Source organism: Anopheles ziemanni, chromosome 3 (assembly GCF_943734765.1).
Source record: "Anopheles ziemanni chromosome 3, idAnoZiCoDA_A2_x.2, whole genome shotgun sequence".
NCBI lineage: Eukaryota > Metazoa > Arthropoda > Insecta > Diptera > Culicidae > Anopheles > Anopheles ziemanni.
This window is the reverse complement of record NC_080706.1, coordinates 48,761,742-48,781,275: the sequence shown is the minus strand read 5'-3', so window position 1 is coordinate 48,781,275 and position 19,534 is coordinate 48,761,742. Positions and strand designations below refer to the sequence as shown.

At 37.7% G+C, this 19,534-nt stretch overlaps 1 protein-coding gene across 1 annotated transcript; it reads left to right on the top strand.

Annotated features, from left to right (window-relative positions):
- The first annotated feature begins 471 nt into the window (after positions 1 to 471).
- LOC131284908 (uncharacterized) lies at positions 472 to 18,600 on the top strand. Its single transcript, XM_058313766.1, has 3 exons — positions 472 to 1,145; positions 3,720 to 4,164; positions 18,265 to 18,600. Exons 1-3 carry the CDS (start codon positions 472 to 474, stop codon positions 18,598 to 18,600), a joined length of 1,455 nt encoding a protein of 484 aa, XP_058169749.1.
- Positions 18,601 to 19,534: the final 934 nt, after the last annotated feature.

The following is a 19,534-nucleotide window of genomic DNA, read 5'->3' as shown; positions in this document are numbered from 1 at the left end:
CCGGATAACCTCTTGTCTCACCTCCTACACGTCCAAAAGGAGTGGAGCACGATAGTCGAGGCCGCCATGAGGGCGACAAAGATACTGCAGCAGGAATGGAACGACGAACGGTTCATCCTGGCGGCCGTCATCTCCGTCAGACGGGTCTAATCGGAAAACAACAGGGCCCAATCAAGAGTGCGCGGTGGAGGGCTTCTCTGGACCGAGGCCGACTACGGTGTCGCCAGACACAGCGATTGGTATATGTAGTGTCTTAGAAATGTAAGTAATATGTAAGCGTAGTATAAGTGATCGATGTAAGTTAGACATAAGTATATGTGTAAGGATTATAATAAAAGGTCAGTCGTTGATCAGCATTCGAACAAGCAACAAGTCCGCATAATAGTTGGCGACGAGGAAAAAAGCGAAAAAAGTCAAGTCAAGTCAAGTCGAGTCAAAATGTCTTTGATTGGAAAGATTGAGCCCTTTGTAATGGGAGAAAGTATTAAGGAGTATTTGGAGAGGATGGATATCTTCTTCGATGTAAATGAAGTTGAGTCCGGGAAGAAAACAGTGATGCTGTTAACGCTGGGAGGAGCATCACTGTACAGTTTGATCTCAAAAATGGTGCTACCGGAGAAACCAAGTTCAGTGCCGTACGAAAAATTAGTGATCAAACTTAAAGAACAGTTGGAGCAGAAAGTGAACGTGGTAGCGGAGCGGTTCAACTTTAGGAACTGTATTCAAAAGAATCAATCAGTGGCGGAATATATAGTTGAATTAAAAGCGCTCGCACAAACATGTGAATTCAAGTGCTGTCTGGTGGAAGCGTTGCGTGATCAGCTGGTTGCGGGTGTTCGAGATGATGGCCTAAGAAAGCGGCTTCTGCGTGAGACTGGTCTCACGTTCGAAGGAGCAGAAAGCATCGCCAGAACGTGGGAAGCTGCGGACGAGCAGAACGAAGCGTTTACGAGGAAGGAGAAAGGAGGAGAAATGGCGGCGATTAGGAGTGCGCCAAAAAGAAGCGTCGTTTCAAAATTTCACTACTACCGTGGAAGTGGTGCACCTGTAAAACCAAGTAATGATAATAATTGTCACAGATGCGGAAGATCGCACAACCCACAGACATGTCCTGCGCGTACGTGGCAGTGTTTTACCTGCAAAAAGTACGGACATGTGTCGTCGTGTTGCAGGAGCAAAAATGTACATGGGCAGGATAGATCACTAACACACATAGCGCGGATCAATGTAATAAGTAGTCCAGAAGTGCGCGTGTTAAAAGTTAATGACACGGACATTGCGTTTGAAATTGATTGCGGCGCGTGTAATACAGTGATGCCGGAGAATTTATATCGAGAAAAATTTTCAAATCTACAATTAGAAAAAACAGATTTAAGATTGATTACGGCATCTGGACAAAGATTAACACCGTTAGGAAAAATAACTGTTAATGTTATCGCGAGTAATAGAACGGTCAAGTTAGAAATAACAATAATCCCGACAGAAAACAGAGGGAACCCTCTACTAGGCCGTGATGCGTTAGACATATTATTCCCTGATTGGAGAAAAAGTTTTAATTTAAACCAAATTGATGCGGATAAATGGCTAGTAGAAATGAAAGAAATGTTCCCAAATCTAACAGATGGGAATCATAAACAAATGATAGAAGGATTTGAAGCTAGTTTAGTATTAAAACCAAATTGTACTCCAATATTTCACAAAGCTTACTCAGTGCCGTTTGCTCTAGTACAAAAAGTAGAAAACAACCTAGAGAAGTTAGTACAAGACGGTATACTTGTTCCAACACGTACATCAGCGTGGGCGAGTCCTATAGTAGTAAGAGGAAAAAGTGATGGTTCGGTACGGATTTGTTTAGATGGAAAGGCAACTATAAATAAATATCTGACGGTAGAACATTATCCTTTACCGAAAATTGACGATATTTTAGCGAAAATTGCAAATTGGACAGTGTTTTGCAAAATAGATTTAACAGGAGCATATCTGCAAGTGAAGCTATCAGAACAATCGCAAAATATTTGTACCATAAATACCCATAAGGGGTTATACAAGTATACTAGAATGCCTTTTGGAGTACAATCAGCGCCTGCGATATTTCAAACGATTATCGATCAAATATTATTAAACACTCAAGGTATTGCGTATATGGATGACATATTGGTTGGCGGTGAAAACGAAAAACAATGTAAAGAAAAATTATGCGAAGTGTTGAAAAGCCTAGAAAAGCACAATGTGAAGATAAACGAGAAAAAGTCGGAATTTTTCAAACCGGAGATTGAGTACCTAGGGTATAAAATATCGAGGAACGGAATAACAACAAATGAGTCGAAAGTTAAAGCAATAATTAAAGCTCCAGTACCATCAGATGTGATGCAATTGCAAGCGTTCTTAGGAATGATAAATTATTATAGCAGGTTTTTGCCAAATTTAGCAACAATATTAAGTCCAATGTATGAATTGCTACGCAAAGACAAAAAATATGTATGGTCAAATGAATGTCAGGCGTCATTCGAAAAAACGAAATCAATGTTGGTAGATAACAACATTTTAGTACCATTTGATCCTAAAAAGCCTGTTATATTAGCAGTTGATGCTAGTCCTTACGGATTAGGAGCAATATTGTCGCATGAAATTGATGGAGTAGAGAAACCAATATATTTTGCCTCAGCAACTCTCTCACAAGCGCAGAAAAACTATGCGCAGGTTCACAAAGAAGCGTTAGCGGTCGTTTTTGGTGTAAAAAAATTTCATAAGTACATCTACGGAATCAAGTTTAAACTAGTGACCGATAATTCGGGAGTAAAAGAAATATTCAATCCGTCAAGAACAACGTCGTCGATTGCAGTAGCTAGATTGAGTCGATGGGCAATGATATTAGCCGAATATGAATACACAATAGAGCATAAACCAGGCAAAAGCATGAGTCATGTAGATGCATTAAGTAGACTGCCATTAGAGGAAGGTTTAGAAATAGAAGAAGATTGCGCACAAGTACATGCGATTTCGTCGTCCTCAATCATTGACATTGAGATGATTAGTCAATTCCAAAAGTCAGATGCAATATTGAAACAAGTATACCAACAAGTTAAACATGGTTGGGCGAAAAATGTCAAAGCGGAATTGAAAGATTATGCTAAAGTTAGTAATAGCTTAGCAATAGAAGATGGTGTGTTGTTTTTCAATGATCGAGTAGTAATTCCAGATAAGCTGAAAGATAAAATAGTCAGTCTTTTTCATGACAACCATGATGGGTTAGTAAGAATGAAAATGTCAGCAAGGAAATTAGTATGGTGGAAAAGTATGGATAAAAGTTTCGAGCAATGCATAAAGGCATGTCAAGTCTGTCAGTCGAGACAAATCGTACCTAAAGAAATAGTCACAACAAAATGGGTACAATGCTCAAGACCATTCCAAAGAATACACATAGATTTGTTTTACTTTGAAAATAGTACATTGTTAATTATAGTCGACAGTTTTTCAAAGTATATTGAGGTAAAAATTATGAAAAGTACTAAAGCAGAAAATGTCATAGAAGTGTTAGAAATATTTTTTGCATGTTTCGGATTACCAGAAGAAATTGTATCAGATAATGGTCCTCCATTTAGTTCAGATCAATTTACGAATTTTTTAAGAGAAAAAGGTATAAAAGTCAGTAAGTCCCCACCGTACCACCCACAGTCGAACGGGTTGGCCGAGAGGGCGGTTAGAACAATAAAGGATAGCCTGAAGAAGTATCTATTGGATACAAGGTACAAACCACTAAGTCTTCAGAGGAAACTGAATCAAATATTGTTCAAGTATAGGAATAGTCCATGTACGGTAACTAAAGTCACACCTTCAGAAAGAGTGTTTTGTTACGTACCACATACAGTAACAGCAAAAGTCAATCCTATAAAAGGAAATGAGAGACAAATGTCAACTATGGAAGAGTCAAGAAGTCAGTCTAAAATCGTAGGAAATCAAGTCGAATATGAAGAAGAAGAATCTGTATTTTACAGAAATCACTTTAAAGAGCACATGAGATGGATCCCGGCAATAGTAAAAAAGAAAATAAGCGGGTTAAGATATTTAATCAGTCTGAATGGAATAATACGGATGGTACATAAAAACCAATTGAGGAAAAACAAAAACCAGATGAGTTCAAAGGATGTCATAATACCATCAGAGGTAAATATTTCGTACAAAAGGAAAAGGAGTGAATCAAGTCCTCCACCGTTAAGACGATCGAAAAGGTTAGAAGGACAACCACGATTTAAGTATCCAAGATAGGAAGTAAACTCCGTTTAAGGGGGAGAATGTAGTGTCTTAGAAATGTAAGTAATATGTAAGCGTAGTATAAGTGATCGATGTAAGTTAGACATAAGTATATGTGTAAGGATTATAATAAAAGGTCAGTCGTTGATCAGCATTCGAACAAGCAACAAGTCCGCATAATAGTATATTGTACACCACCCCAACTAAAAATCTTGAATTATGCTTTGATTGAAAAGATTTAATTGAAAAGAGTGATATCAACTATCGCATTTGGCAGTTGCACAGTAGAACGCGCATGGGTTTAGGGTAGACCTAAAAAATTTTAAATCGACCTGAAGAAAACATTTAATGATTATATTAATAAAAGAAAAGAAGTAGGTGAATTTATTCAATAAACACTGTTAACAAAAATTAGCAAAAAGTAGTCGAATCTATTCCCTGGTCATGTAGTTTTTCTCGTAACATGTACTTGAAGTTTTTGCGATTGGCGATTTGCGAATAGCGATTGGTGAATGGCCTAACTTCCCCCACTTGCGCAGAGGATGTCTAGCTTACACACGACTTTGTTTTTGCAATTGCTTGCAGGTTTGGATTAACACGTTCGAAGAACGGTTTGATCATACTCGTTTACTTGCATTACGCAGATTTCTCTCGATATCGATTGCTCGATCTCCTCTGTATAGGAATGAATCCTAAGTGAGTTGTTAATGGTAACTCCCCCCATTCAACCATGGGAAATAGCAGACTACCCGAGGAAAGCGCTAACGATAGTAATATATATAGTTCGTGCATGCCATTTTAGTTTTAGCGATGGATAAGCATCCTTTGAAACTTCTAAAAATAGCATCCCTATTTCCTGGAACGCTTGGCACGACCCTTTCTTTCTTTTCTGCGATACGCGCTCTCGCTTGTTCTCATATTCTATTCAGTGTGCGTCTGACTGACGTTCGCTGAACGCTCACTTGTACTGCTTCGACATTTGTAGAGTTTTGCAAAGCTCTCCAAAAGCGAATTCAAATACTTGGAACCGTTGAGTGGCTGTTTAACCGTCACCCGTTCAACCAAAGTTAACGATCAACCGGACTACCCGAGTAGACAACCCAAACCTGTGTAGCTTCAACAGTTTAAACAGGAGTTTACAGTTTCTGTTTTTCAGTATGCACATCTTTGATCATTAAAACTGAATTACTTGAAATTTTCAGAAATTTATTCAAATTGTTTTTCAAAAATGTTGTAGAAATGTTAAATGTTCAAATAGGAATGTTTCATTCGGAAACACAAATCCTTTACTTTAAGCAAATATGCCTTAGGTCTTAAAATCTTAATCTTATACTAAATATAAGTAGACTACACATAATTTTGATCAAAAAATGTGCGCCACAAACACGTTTATTAATCCGCTTCTATTCGACTATGTATGTGATTCGAGGTACAACAAAAGCTAAGTAAAAGTGAGAGTTATGGAAAAAATCAATCCTAAGAATAGATATAACCGAACAGCCATAGAAGAATAACTAGGAACAGCATTTCCGAAGAAAAACAAATAAAATAAAAGACAAAAAGCATGAAGATAGCATGATGCGAGTGAATATTTATTCATTTTTACAATATTTTATGTAACTTTCCAAAAAAATTCAAGTAGTTGAGTATCTAAGAGAAAAGAAATTAGTACTAAAAAATAGGAAATGCAAACTTCTATGTAAATTGTATGTACTACATAGATAAATGGTTGTAGATGTAAAGGGTGAAATTTTTTTAAACTCCAATTAACATACTTAATGAATTTCTAAAACTATACAATATTTTGGAAAACAATCTCAAGTATCTTCACTGAAAATATCACATCGATCCGACATCTAAATAAAAATCCATAAGTAAGCATTTATGTCATTCAAATTTATTTTATCCCTTAGATCTGCAATGGCAAACTCTGTAAGCCTTACATTTTCAATAAGTAATTGTGTTTGTTATACTTGTTAAGTTTCTGGTTAAGTGACTTCTTGGTGCAGTTTTGCATTTGGCAGTTGCACAGTAGAACGCGCAATGGTTTAGGGCAGACCTAAAAACAGGCAGAACATTTTTGCTTATAAATTGAAATTTCTAAGATTTAGAAACATTTTTCTATAAATTTTTTACGTTTTGGAAATGTTCATGTTCCTCAGTAAATTCATGGAAATCCTTCATCATACATTGTTACATCTTATACTTAAACCTTAACATGTTAAAGCTTAGCTCATATACATAAATTCGATCGTTTTGTTTCACAAAGAACAGTTTCCTTTGTGTTTAATTCAACCCGTTGCATCACGATTTTCTGCAATTGATAAACTATTATTTTGTGTAGCAAACGATGAAAGTTCACCTAATATGCTTTCGATTTAGGATTGTTTTAATTATACATTTTGAACGCCGCATTGAAGAAAAAACTGAGGGGCACCTCCTTTCACCTACTGGTGGTTTGTCTTGGTACAGAAAAATTTAAACTCTCGCACAAAACATATGACTTAACCGGGCAGGCGGTTGTAAAAAAATAAAAATTCAGTTTTCGGCAAAAAGATAGCAAACATGTTGCTTGAGACATTCCAGGAATTTCGAGTCGTTTCAATCAACTGTAAATTTATTCAATGAAAACTGTTAACAAAAATTAGCAAAAAGTAGTCGAATCTATTCCCTGGTCATGTAGTTTTTCTCGTAATATTCATATTACTTGAAATTTTTGCGATTGGCGATTTGCGAATAGCGATTGGTGAATGGCCTAACTTCCCCCACTTGCGCAGAGGTTGTTTAGTTTACACACGACTTTGTTTTTGCAATTGCTTGCAGAGGTTTGGATTAACGTTCGAAGAACGGTTCATTCTCGTTTACTTGCATTACGCAGTTCTCTCGATTTCGAATTCTCGATCTCAGTTGTGGTAGGAGTGAATCCTAAGTGAGTTGTTAATGGTAACTCCCCCCATTCAACCATGGGAAATAGCAGACTACCCGAGGAAAGCGCTAACGGTAGTCATATATATAGTTCGTGCAAGCCATTTTAGTTTTAGCGATGGTTAAGCTTCCATTGAAACTTCTAAAAATAGCATCCCTATTTCCTGGAACGCTTTGCACGACCCTTTCTTTCTTTTCTGCGGTACGGATGTTCAGTTCACTCACTTGTACTGCTCCGACATTTGCAGAGTTCTGCAAAGCTCTGTAAAAGCTAATTCAAATAATTGGAATCGTTGGGTGGCTGTTTAACCTTCAGGTCTACGACCAAAAATACCTACGTTAACATACGCCCGCTTACCCGGGTAAGCCATACGTTTTGTATGGGAGTTTGCATTTTGTTGTGCTTCAAAGCTTATATCTCTTGTTCTAGATGCCGTAGTAAGTTGAAATTTTCTGTGATGATACTTAAGAATGTTTTCTAACACATCCCATTTAAATAATAATGTTAAAAATTCTATAAGTAAGTTTATTTTTCATTCAAATATATTTTATCGTTTACATCTGCAACCGCCCATTCTGTATGACATACATTTTCAAAAAGTAATTGATTTTTTTTCTACTTCTTAACTTACGGTAAAATGACTTCTTGGTGTTTTTCAACATTGTTGCTAATAAATTGAAATGTCAAAAATTTTGAAATATTTTTCTATCAAATTTTACGTTTTGTAAATATTCAGGTTCTTCAGTAAATTCAGTGGCATGTCTGGAGGAAATCCTTCATAATACATAGTTACATACTATATTTAAGTATTACCATTTTAAAGCTTAGCTCATATACATAAATACTTTCGCTTTGTTTTATAGTCTTTTATAATATGTCTTAGAAAAATGAGGATTGTTTTCAATATACATTTTGAACGCCGCTTAGATGAAAAAACCGAGGGACACCTCTTTTCACTTACTGGAGGTTTGTCTTGGTACAGCAAAATGTAAACTCGCGTACAAAACGTATAACTTACCCGAGTAGGCGGTTGATGATTTAAGGGGTATAAATCGAAAAATGGTGTAAAAAAGTACTTAGAATAAAAATAAAAATTCGGTTTTAGGCAGAAACATGTTGCTTGATGCATTTCAGGAATTTCGATTCGATACAACAGTTCAATTAGAGCCCCGGTGGCAAAAACATCATGCTTTCTCGTTCTGTATCAATTGTCAATTGTCAATTGGACAGAACGAGAGAGCGTGATGATTTTGCCACCAGGGAAGTTATTGCAAAACAAAAGGGAAAAACTTACCCTTTTCCGGTCCGGTTGTAGATCTGAGAGTTAATCTGAGCTGTTCAACCAAACTTACCTAAGTAAACGTTCAATCGGACTACCCGTGCTCATAGCTCATACATGTTGTATAAGAGATTCTGTTTTTCTGATTTTCAGACCAAATATATTTTTATTGAGATGTTGGATCGGTTTGAAATTTTGAAGGAAGGTACTTGAGTTCTAAATTCATATTGTATGTTTATTTGTTGTTCCAAAAAATATCACTCTTCACAGCTAAAACAACCTACCAGTTTAAAAAAAAATTAAATGAACATTTGTTTTTTTTATGCATTTCAGTTAGATCATTTTTGGTCCAGGATACTAAATTCCTAGCTAGAGTATATTTGAAAAAGGTATTTAGTCTGAAGTTCAGAAAAATTAAATCTCCTATACAAAATGTCGGTTTCTTCAGAGACTACCTGTATCGCATACAGTTTACATCATCTTCGCACTGCTCGCGGTGCCCAGAAGTCCCGGAAATAGTAGAACATGCTGTGTTCATTTGCGCCAGGTTCTCGGACATCCGTCGTCGGCTGCTCGGGGAAGGCCAAAATGATGCAGTAACACAGGACAACCACTTACGCACTTCTTACGCGGAAGAGGAGTGCGCCAAGAGAAGTGGAGCACGATAGTCGAGGCCGCCATGCGGGCGACAAAGATCCTGCAGCTGGAATGGAATGACGAACGGTTCATGCTGGCGGCCGTCGAGTCATCTCCATCATACGGGTCTGTTCAGAAAACAACAGACACTCCAATCTAAAGTGGCGTGGTGGGCTGGAAGCGGACACCGGTGGAGGGCTTCCCTGGACCGAGGCCGACTACGGTGTCACCAGACGCAGCGACTGGTATATTGTACACCACCCCAGCTAAAAATGTTGAATTATAGTCAAGACAACGCCAGCGTATACATTGTGGACAACGCCATCGCATACATTGTGGACATCGCCAGAGCATACATTGTGAGTCAACATTCGATCATCGAGACGCGGCCCCCGGACCACAACATTATGCTGAGTTGCAGCTTCCCATAGCAACGCGGACCGCCCGCATTATGCTGAGTTGCAGATTCCCGCAGCGACGCGGACCACCTAGAATCAGAAGACCGTGAACCAACGATCCAGATCGCGAACCGATCATCAGTTGGTATCCAGCATCCGAACACGATAGTTGGGTATTAACCCGCACATATGTTGTAGGAAATAAAGTTTAAGTTTTTTTAAAACTCAAACACCCGCAGCAGTGCGTTAACTGGCGCCCGAATAGGGACCGCGCTATGTGAAATTAAGTACAAGTGAAAGTGAAAGTAACCACGCTAGAGTGATAGTTACCACCGAATCCCAAACTTAAAAAGACTTTCCTGATCGCCGAGTGCAGCCGTGTAAAAAGGATCCCGAGTCACCTGTGCAGTTAGCAGCTCACACAGGACAAAAAGGAGCCATCCATTACACCGAGAAGGAAGTCATTCACAGCCGGTTTTCCAGAAACTAAACTACGCCCGCTAGAGGAGCAGTAAAACACAACGCCCGTCAGAGGAGCATCATAAATTATAAAACCATCGCCCGATACAGGATGCGTATGGTACTGTAAGTAACAAAAAAAAACAGTAAGTAAAAATTGTGAAACAAACACAAAATTGTGAAACAAAAATCAAGTGATTACAAAAACGCGATTAACAAATATTAAGTAAAATTACCTAGTGAAGTGAAAAACGTGTTAAAACAAACAAAAAATCCTGGAGGATCTTATAAATTCATTACAATCTTTTTCCTTCAAAATGTCGAGACCAGACCTTGACCAAATTATTAACCGCATTGCCGCACTCGAAGCGTGCAATGTCGCCCCCGCTCAGATCGATTATTCCGATCCACCGCTTTACTTTACAAAGCCAGATGGAACAAGTGTAAATCCCGAAAGTTTTGAAAAAATCCCTGATTTGGTAAAGGATCTACCAAATTTCACTGGGGATCCCAGCGAACTGAATAGCTGGTTGAGTGACGTAGACAGCTTGGTAAAACTGTACCAAACTAAAAGTACAGACACACTTGAACGCCAAAACAAATACCACATGATCTGCAAATTCATTCGCAGAAAAATCCGCGGTGAAGCGAACGATTCACTCGTTGCTTCAAACGTAGGCATAAATTGGAACCTGATCAAAAAAACATTGGTCACGTATTACGGTGAAAAGAGAGATTTGGAAACATTAGACTTCCAACTTATGAGCGTGCAGCAGAAGAACCGCTCATTGGAAGTATACTACGACGAAGTAAATAGATTGCTCTCGCTTATAGCAAATCAAATAAACACTGACGAAAGATTCACACACCCCGAAGCCTCAAGAGCTTTAATCGAAATGTACAACAAAAAAGCAATCGATGCTTTCATGAGAGGACTAGATGGAGACGTTTATAAATTCATTAGAAATTATGAACCGACATCCCTTGCAGGAGCGTACAGCTACTGCATTTCATTTCAAAATATTGAGTGTAGAAAAATGCTAACCAAACCAAGGCCATATATCCCACCAACGGCACCAAGGAATATGATTCCCTTACCGCCACCAACGCCCATAAGATATACAAATCCACCTCCGCCACCAAGGCCTTACCATCCCAAACCGTTCACGCGAAACAGAAATTTTAATAATTTCGCCCAAAAGAACAACCAACACTACCAACAAAAACCATTTAACAATTTTCAACGTCAACCGCCACCAGAGCCTATGGAAGTTGACCATTCCATCAGAACACAACAAGTGAACTATAGAAACCGCCCTACCTCAAACAATGTTCGACCCCCAAAACGTCCCAGGGTCAATAATATCCAAACACAGCCAGGACACTCAAATACGGTGAACCACATAACGGATGCCAATCCGCCACAACAATTCGAAAACGGTAACCCCGCGAACAACACAATAGATAACAACACATTACAATCGTTCGAGAGATACCTCCGAACCATTGAAAAACAAGAAGGATGCAACTTCAGTGACACTGTCGAAGTCGCAGAACTTAATTTTTTAGACTAAACTCGGCGTTGCCTTACTTTCTTTTTTATGGTAACGCCTCGGAGCCATTAAAAATGCTCATTGATACCGGTTCTAATAAGAACTATATCCACCCGAAACATGCTAAAATTTCCCATAAAATTGATAAACCATTTTATGTATCTTCTGTAGCAGGAGACATAAAAATCGAAGCTTATTCACAAGCCCGTTTATTCCAACCATTTTCAGATAAAATGTTAAAATTTTATCATCTTGAAAACTTGAAATCATTCGATGCCATAATAGGGCACGATTCACTGAAAGAAATCAAAGCAGTTATTGACACAGCCAATGATGAATTAATCATTGACGGTACAAATGTAATACCCCTACAACAATATGAACTACAGGAAGTAAATAAAATAAACATCCGCGATAGTCATCTCAACCAAAACGAAAAAATACAGCTACATAACCTATTACAGGAATATCAGGATCTTTTCCAACCACCTGATTCTAAATTACCTTTTACCTCACAAGTAAAAGCTACCATAAGGACAAAAAATGAATCGCCAATCTACAGTAAAACTTATCCTTATCCCCAAGCACTTAAAGGTGAAGTTAACAGGCAAATTGAAAAACTACTAAATGATGGAATTATTAGACCTTCAAAATCCCCATACAATGCACCAGTGTGGATTGTTCCAAAAAAACTGGACGCTGCCAATGAAAAAAAATATAGACTTGTCATAGACTACAGAAAATTAAATACTCAAACAATAAGTGATAAATATCCTATTCCGGATCCATCTACTGTTCTAGCCAATTTAGGCTCAAATAAATTTTTCACTACCCTTGATTTAGCATCAGGATTTCATCAAGTACCCATGTCGGAGAACGACATCGAGAAAACTGCATTTTCGATAAACAATGGAAAATATGAATTCGTACGCATGCCCTTTGGATTAAAAAATGCACCTTCCATATTCCAACGCGTCATGGACGACACTTTGAGAGAACATATAGGAAAAATATGTCACGTTTACATCGATGACATTATCATATTTAGTGAAACAGTTGAAGAACATCTGCAAAACTTGAAAATTGTCTTAGACACATTGCGAGCCGCAAATTTCAAAATACAGCCAGACAAATCCGAATTCTTAAAAACAGAAGTAGAATTCCTCGGATTCATTGTCTCAAGTGAAGGACTTAAGCCAAACATAAAAAAAGTTGAAGCCATAAAAAAATTCCCAGAACCACAGAACCTTAAAGAACTGAGAAGATTTTTAGGACTGTCAGGTTATTACCGCAGGTTTATTAAAAACTATGCACACTTAGCAAAACCCATCACAAAACTCCTAAGAGGGGAGGATGGCCATCGCCAAATTTCAAAAAACGAATCAAAAAATGTTCCAATTAAATTTGATCAAAATGCAAAGAACGCATTCCAAACCTTGAAAGACATAATATCTTCTAATGATGTTTTAGTTTTTCCAGATTTCCAGAAGCCATTTGAACTGACAACAGATGCATCAGATAAAGCACTAGGAGCTGTGCTTTCACAAAAATGCCACGACGGAGATAGACCAATAACCTTCATTTCCCGAACTCTTTCCCAAACTGAGGAAAATTATGCAACAAACGAAAAGGAGATGCTTGCCATCGTGTGGGCACTACATACACTGAGAAATTTCATATACGGAGCAAAAATTAATATCCATACTGATCATCAACCACTAACATTTGCTTTATCACCGCAGAACAACAACGCAAAGCTGAAAAGATGGAAATCATTCATAGAGGAACATGATTACCAGTTATGCTACAAACCAGGAAGATCGAACGTCGTAGCCGACGCCCTTTCCAGAATACAAATTAACTCACTAACACCAACCCAGCACTCAGCTGATGAAGACGATAATTCATATATCCCTTCAACAGAAGCACCTATTAATGTTTTCCGCAACCAACTAATATTTAAAATCGGAACTAATTCCTCTTCCGAACTAATAAGCCCTTTCCCGAAATTTAAAAGGCATATTTTCATCGAACCAAATTTTACTACTGATTTTATCAAAGATAAATTCAAAAAAGTTATTAATCCAAACGTAATTAATGGAATTCATACAGATGAACAAACAATGGGAATTATCCAAGAAGTTTATAAAAACCTTTACAATCCAAAAACAGTTAAAGCTAGATTTTCTCAAATACAAGTTGAAGATCTTTGCGACGTAGAAAAACAAATCGAAGAGATTAAAAATATCCATAATTTTGCACACAGAAACGCTAAGGAAAATTCATTGCAATTCATAAAAAAATTCTACTTCCCCGGAATGAGAAAAAGTATTCAAAATATTGTTAAAAATTGTGAGATATGCAAAACCGAAAAATACGATAGAAAACCACAAGTATTTATACCAGTAAAAACACCAATACCGACATATCCAGGAGAGTTAATTCATATTGATATATTTGCATACAACGCAAACTTTTTATTTATCACGTCAATCGATAAATTTTCAAAGTACGTTAAAATTCGACCGATAAAATCGAAATCAATCGCTGACATAAAGGAAGTATTACTACAACTTTTATATGACTGGGACTTGCCAGCCCAAATTGTTATAGACAACGAATGTACTTTTGTATCGAATGTAATCGAACAATCAATACTAAATCTAGGAGTCAAAATCTTCAAAACTCCAGTTAATCGTTCAGAAACGAATGGTCAAGTAGAGAGATGCCATTCGACTATCAGAGAAATAGCAAGATGTACGAAAAAACTCAATCCAGAAATGAGTATCATAACATTAGTGCAACAAGCCGTTTATAAATATAATCATACTATTCACTCATTTATAAAGGATACACCAAGAAATGTGTACGTAGGAGAACGATCAGATGATCCACAAGAAAGAGCAAGAATAAGAGAAGCTACAAATGAAAGAATACTCGAAATATTCAAAAAGAATGATGAAAAAATCAAAGATGAAAAATATAAAGACTATGAAGAAAGCGAATATGTATATGAAAGGAAGAAAACAAATAATAAACGCGAAAGTCGTTTCAACATAATAAAAGTAAAGGAGAATTATCCAACTTATATAATCGATTCAAATAATCGAAAAATTCATAAAATGAATCTAAGGAAATAAGGAAGAAATATTAATACACTCTTTGAAATTCTTTTAACTATCGTTACAGAGTGATTACAACCCTGTTGATCAAGCTTATTGTAGCAGATATAAGCATATATGATCTAAGTAATAATCCCTTAGCTATAATACCAATAAGTAAAGCTAAAATTCAAATCGGATATGTAAGGACGATACATCCAATCGATTTATCAAACATAGAAGAAGCAGTAGAAAAAACGTTAGAAGAAATTCCAAATGGAATCTATACGGCATCAATTGAAAGTTTGATTAATATAAAAGCTAGAACGCTACAGGAAACCTTTAGAAAGATTAGACCGTTTACAAACAGAGAAAAACGATGGGACACGATCGGAAAGGTTTGGAAATGGATCGCAGGAAATCCAGACGCCGACGACCTACATATTATTAACTCAACGATAAACTCCCTAATTGCTGAAAACAACAAACAAGTAGTTATCAACCAAGGTTTAAATGAACGACTCCAACAAATAACAGAAGTCGCCAACACGGTTATCAACATTGAAAATCAACGATACGAAACGCACCAGACAGAGATTCGTCAACTGATCCTGTTATCAAACATGAACATGCTACAAGAAAAATTAGAAGTAATTGAAGATGCCATCATACTCGCGAAACACGGGATTCCAAGCAGCAAGCTACTATCCCTAGATGATCTAAACTCCATAGCCCAATTCCTAGAGAGTAACAACATTACTTACCGTACTCCAGAGGAATTGCTAGGGCAATCAACTGCGCATGTTGCTGTAAACCAAACGCATATTATCTACATACTAAAGTTCCCCAAAGTAACCACACAAATGTACGAATACGAATACATTGACTCCATAATCCAGCACGAGAGACGGATTATCGTAAAACAAAATTTCATAATACGAAATCGAACGCATGTATTCGAAATTACGGAAAGATGCCAAGAGCAGGAAGATTTCTACATATGCCAACAAGTAAATCTGCAACAACCCACCAAATGCATAGAAAAACTCGTGAAACGAGAAGACGCTGAATGTCAATACGAAAAAATTTACTCGAAAGGATTGGTGAAACGCATTAATGACGCCAATATTCTCATTAATGATGCAATCGCAGAAATATCGTCAAATTGCAGTAATGCAAACCAAGTATTGAACGGGTCATACTTGATACAATTTGAAAATTGCAACATAATCATCAACGGAGAAATTTATTCAAACAACGAAGCCATCATTCCCGGTAAACCATACTACTCGACAGCGGGAATAAAAGTCAACATAAGCGAAATTGAAGACAGACCACCGATAGAATATCTAAACAATCTTACGTTGCAACATCGAGAAACGCTACAAAGTATAAATCTACAAAACAACTCCATCAAATGGAAAATTCATGCATTCGGAGGAACTTTCATGTTACTATTCATATGCGCAACCGTAATCTGCTTATTTTTCAATAGAAGGAGAATGGTAAAAGTAAACATAAACCAAGAACCGCAACGCGGAGAAACATTCGTAAGCAGACCAACATCATTCCACGCAGCAACAAGACTTTGAGGACAAAGTCATTTAAGAAGGGAGGAGTCAAGACAACGCCAGCGTATACATTGTGGACAACGCCATCGCATACATTGTGGACATCGCCAGAGCATACATTGTGAGTCAACATTCGATCATCGAGACGCGGCCCCCGGACCACAACATTATGCTGAGTTGCAGCTTCCCATAGCAACGCGGACCGCCCGCATTATGCTGAGTTGCAGATTCCCGCAGCGACGCGGACCACCTAGAATCAGAAGACCGTGAACCAACGATCCAGATCGCGAACCGATCATCAGTTGGTATCCAGCATCCGAACACGATAGTTGGGTATTAACCCGCACATATGTTGTAGGAAATAAAGTTTAAGTTTATTTAAAACTCAAACACCCGCAGCAGTGCGTTAACTTTATGCTTTGAGTGAAAAGAATTAATTGAAAAGTGTGATAACAACCATCACAATTGTAAAGTAGAACGCGTTGCAGTGATGGTTTTATTTATATAACAAAAGAAAAAAAAACTGTGAAAAAGTAGGTGAATCTATTCAATAAAAATTATGCAAAAAGTAGTCGTATAAATGAAACGAACTGTTCACATAAAGTAGGTTATACAAACTGTGCAAAAGTAGTTGAATAAAAAACAAAAGAACTGTATATAAAATGTAGGTAAATATATTCAATAAAAACTGTGCAAAAAGTAGTTGAAAAAAAAGAACTATTTACAAAAAGGTTGTGAATTTTAAATTTTGTAAAAAGTAGTCGAATCTATTCCCTGGTCATGTGGTTTGGCGAAGTTCTTCGCGATTCATTCATTCTGCAGCGATTTCGCTTCTAATTGCTGCAGAAGTGATTTTAGGAGGTTAATCCTAGTTTGTGGAGGTTAATCCGAGTTGTTGTGGAGGTTAATCCGAGGGCCCATCCCGAGGGAGGAGAGGAATCGTAGAACGGTTTTTTACGAACCAAGGTTGGAGGTTCCCGAACTCGATATCCTTTGAGTTGTTAATGGTAACTCCCCCCATTCAACCATGGGAAATAGCAGACTACCCGAGAATAGAGCTAACAATAGGCGGATATATAGTTCGTGCAAGCCATTTTAGTTTTAGCGATGGTTAAACTTCAATTGAAATTTCTAAAAATAGCATATGTCACGCTCAGCTCGCTCATCTGTGCTGCTCCGACATTTGTAGAGTTCTGCAAAGCTCTGCAAAAGAAAATTCAAATAATTTGAACCGTTGAGTGACGGTTAACCTGGCCTGTTCAACCAAACTTACCTAAGTAAACGTTCAACCGGACTATCCGGGTAGCTCATACATATTGTAAAAGAGATTCCGTTTTCCTGAATACCAGATCAAATATATTTTTAATGAGATGTTGGATTGATTTGAAATTTTGAAGGAAGGTACTTGAGTTCTAAATTCATTACGTATATTTATTTGTTGTTCCAAAAAATTTCACTCTTCACATCTACAACAACCTACCAAATAAAATCATAATTTTTCAATGTAGGTTTGGTTTTTTTGCATTTTGGTTAGATCATTTTTGGTCCTGGATGCAAAATTCCTAGGTATAGTAGCATTATTTGAAAATATTGGATATAATGAACAACCAACCAACACTCTACCTGACCACAATATTTTATGTAACTTTCCCGAAAATTTTAAATAATTATGTAAATAGGGCCAAAAACAAACTAATTAAAATACAAAACACCTAACCATCATTTATGAAGATTAGTCCAAATTGGTAGGTGGTTGTAGAGGTTAGAAGCGTTTAGATGGGTAAAAGTTTTTTGAATCACGAATAAATATAGAAAATGAATTTTTGAAATTAGGACTAATATACAATATTTTGGAAAACACACTTAAGTCTCTTTACTGAAAATTTCAAATCGATCTGGCATCTCAATAAAAAGGTATTTGGTCTGAAGTTCAGGAAAATGGAATCTCCTATACAAAATGTATGGACCACCCAGGTAGGCCGGTTGAACGAGCGCCAACCCATTCCGTTGCTCGTTGCAGAATCAGGTTAGGGTCGCACACCTTTGTGTGGTTTGAGTTCACTGACGTTCAACGTTCTTTCCATTTCCAGTGTGGTACCTGCAAGATGGGCCCCACAACCGACCCGGAAGCGGTGGTCAATCCGCAACTGCAAGTGTACGGCATTCGCGGACTGCGCGTTGTGGATGCATCGATCATTCCCACCATTCCGGCGTCGCATACCAATAAGGAAAGCAAATGTAGTGCACGATCTTTCTCCTCTAGTGAACTAGTCTTCTTAAGTGAGATCACTCTCGAACACATCGGGGATCACTGTTACATGATTTTGCGGAACCGCAAGTGCACTCTCCACGGTTCGAAGGTTCCGGGTCGCCTTTTTCCAGTCGCACCAGTATCCAGCAAATCCGCCAATGTAAATGCCGTGTAGAATTTAACGAAATAAAGAGACTGCCTTTATTGTAAACAAACGGTTAAAATCGTATGTTCGAACCGGTGGCGTTTGTTTGACTAACCGATTATCGGTTTTTCTTGAAGTAAAAGGGGGGAGCACCAAGGAAACGATGGGAGGTTCTGACCGGAATCAGAGGGATGTTTCGAGGTAAGATCTGTTGCAGAACACGGCGAGTGTGTGTGGGTGCGTGTGAGTTCGGATTATGTCCGTAGTACAAATGGCCTTGCTCAATGACACGCGGTTGCTGTTTTCTCAACGCACGCGGGATTATTGGAACGTCGGTGTATACACTCTGAGAAAAGGTGAAAGCAACCTCAAGCTAAGCAAAGAGAAATGAGCGGAGTGTGTAAATGTTATTCTAAAAAAAATCTAATACGATGCAGTAGTATCGGCGAGCGTCGGTCGACAGAATCTGTTACAGTCATCGTCGTCGTCCTCGTGGCGCATGCGGACTCTCGACCGAATGCCGCATGTTGTAAGGCGGATTGTAAGTAAGTGGTCCTCGGAAGTGTAAAGCTCGTTACGGGTTTGGCCAAGGTACAATAACATGTATTTTATTCTGAATGGGAAATTTTCCTTCTCAGGCTATGGTAATTCTTGAGCTTTAAGGGTTTGGTAGTGATCTTGTAAGTAAGGAGAGTCGTAATTTTATCACGAAACAAACCAGAAATGTAATAGTGTTTCCTCTCGGGTTGGATGAATGCAAAATTTGGTTTGAAAATGTTTTAAAAGCTGTTGTGAATTTTAAAGGACAGATTTTAAAATTATTTCTGCACAAGACGTACTACAATAATCTTTTGAAACATGTTTATACTTGGCATTTTGATGTGTTTTGATCGCAAAGTGTATTAATTGTGAACTTTAAAAAAGTAGTTTTTCAAAAAGAAATATTGGGAAAAACGTGACACCG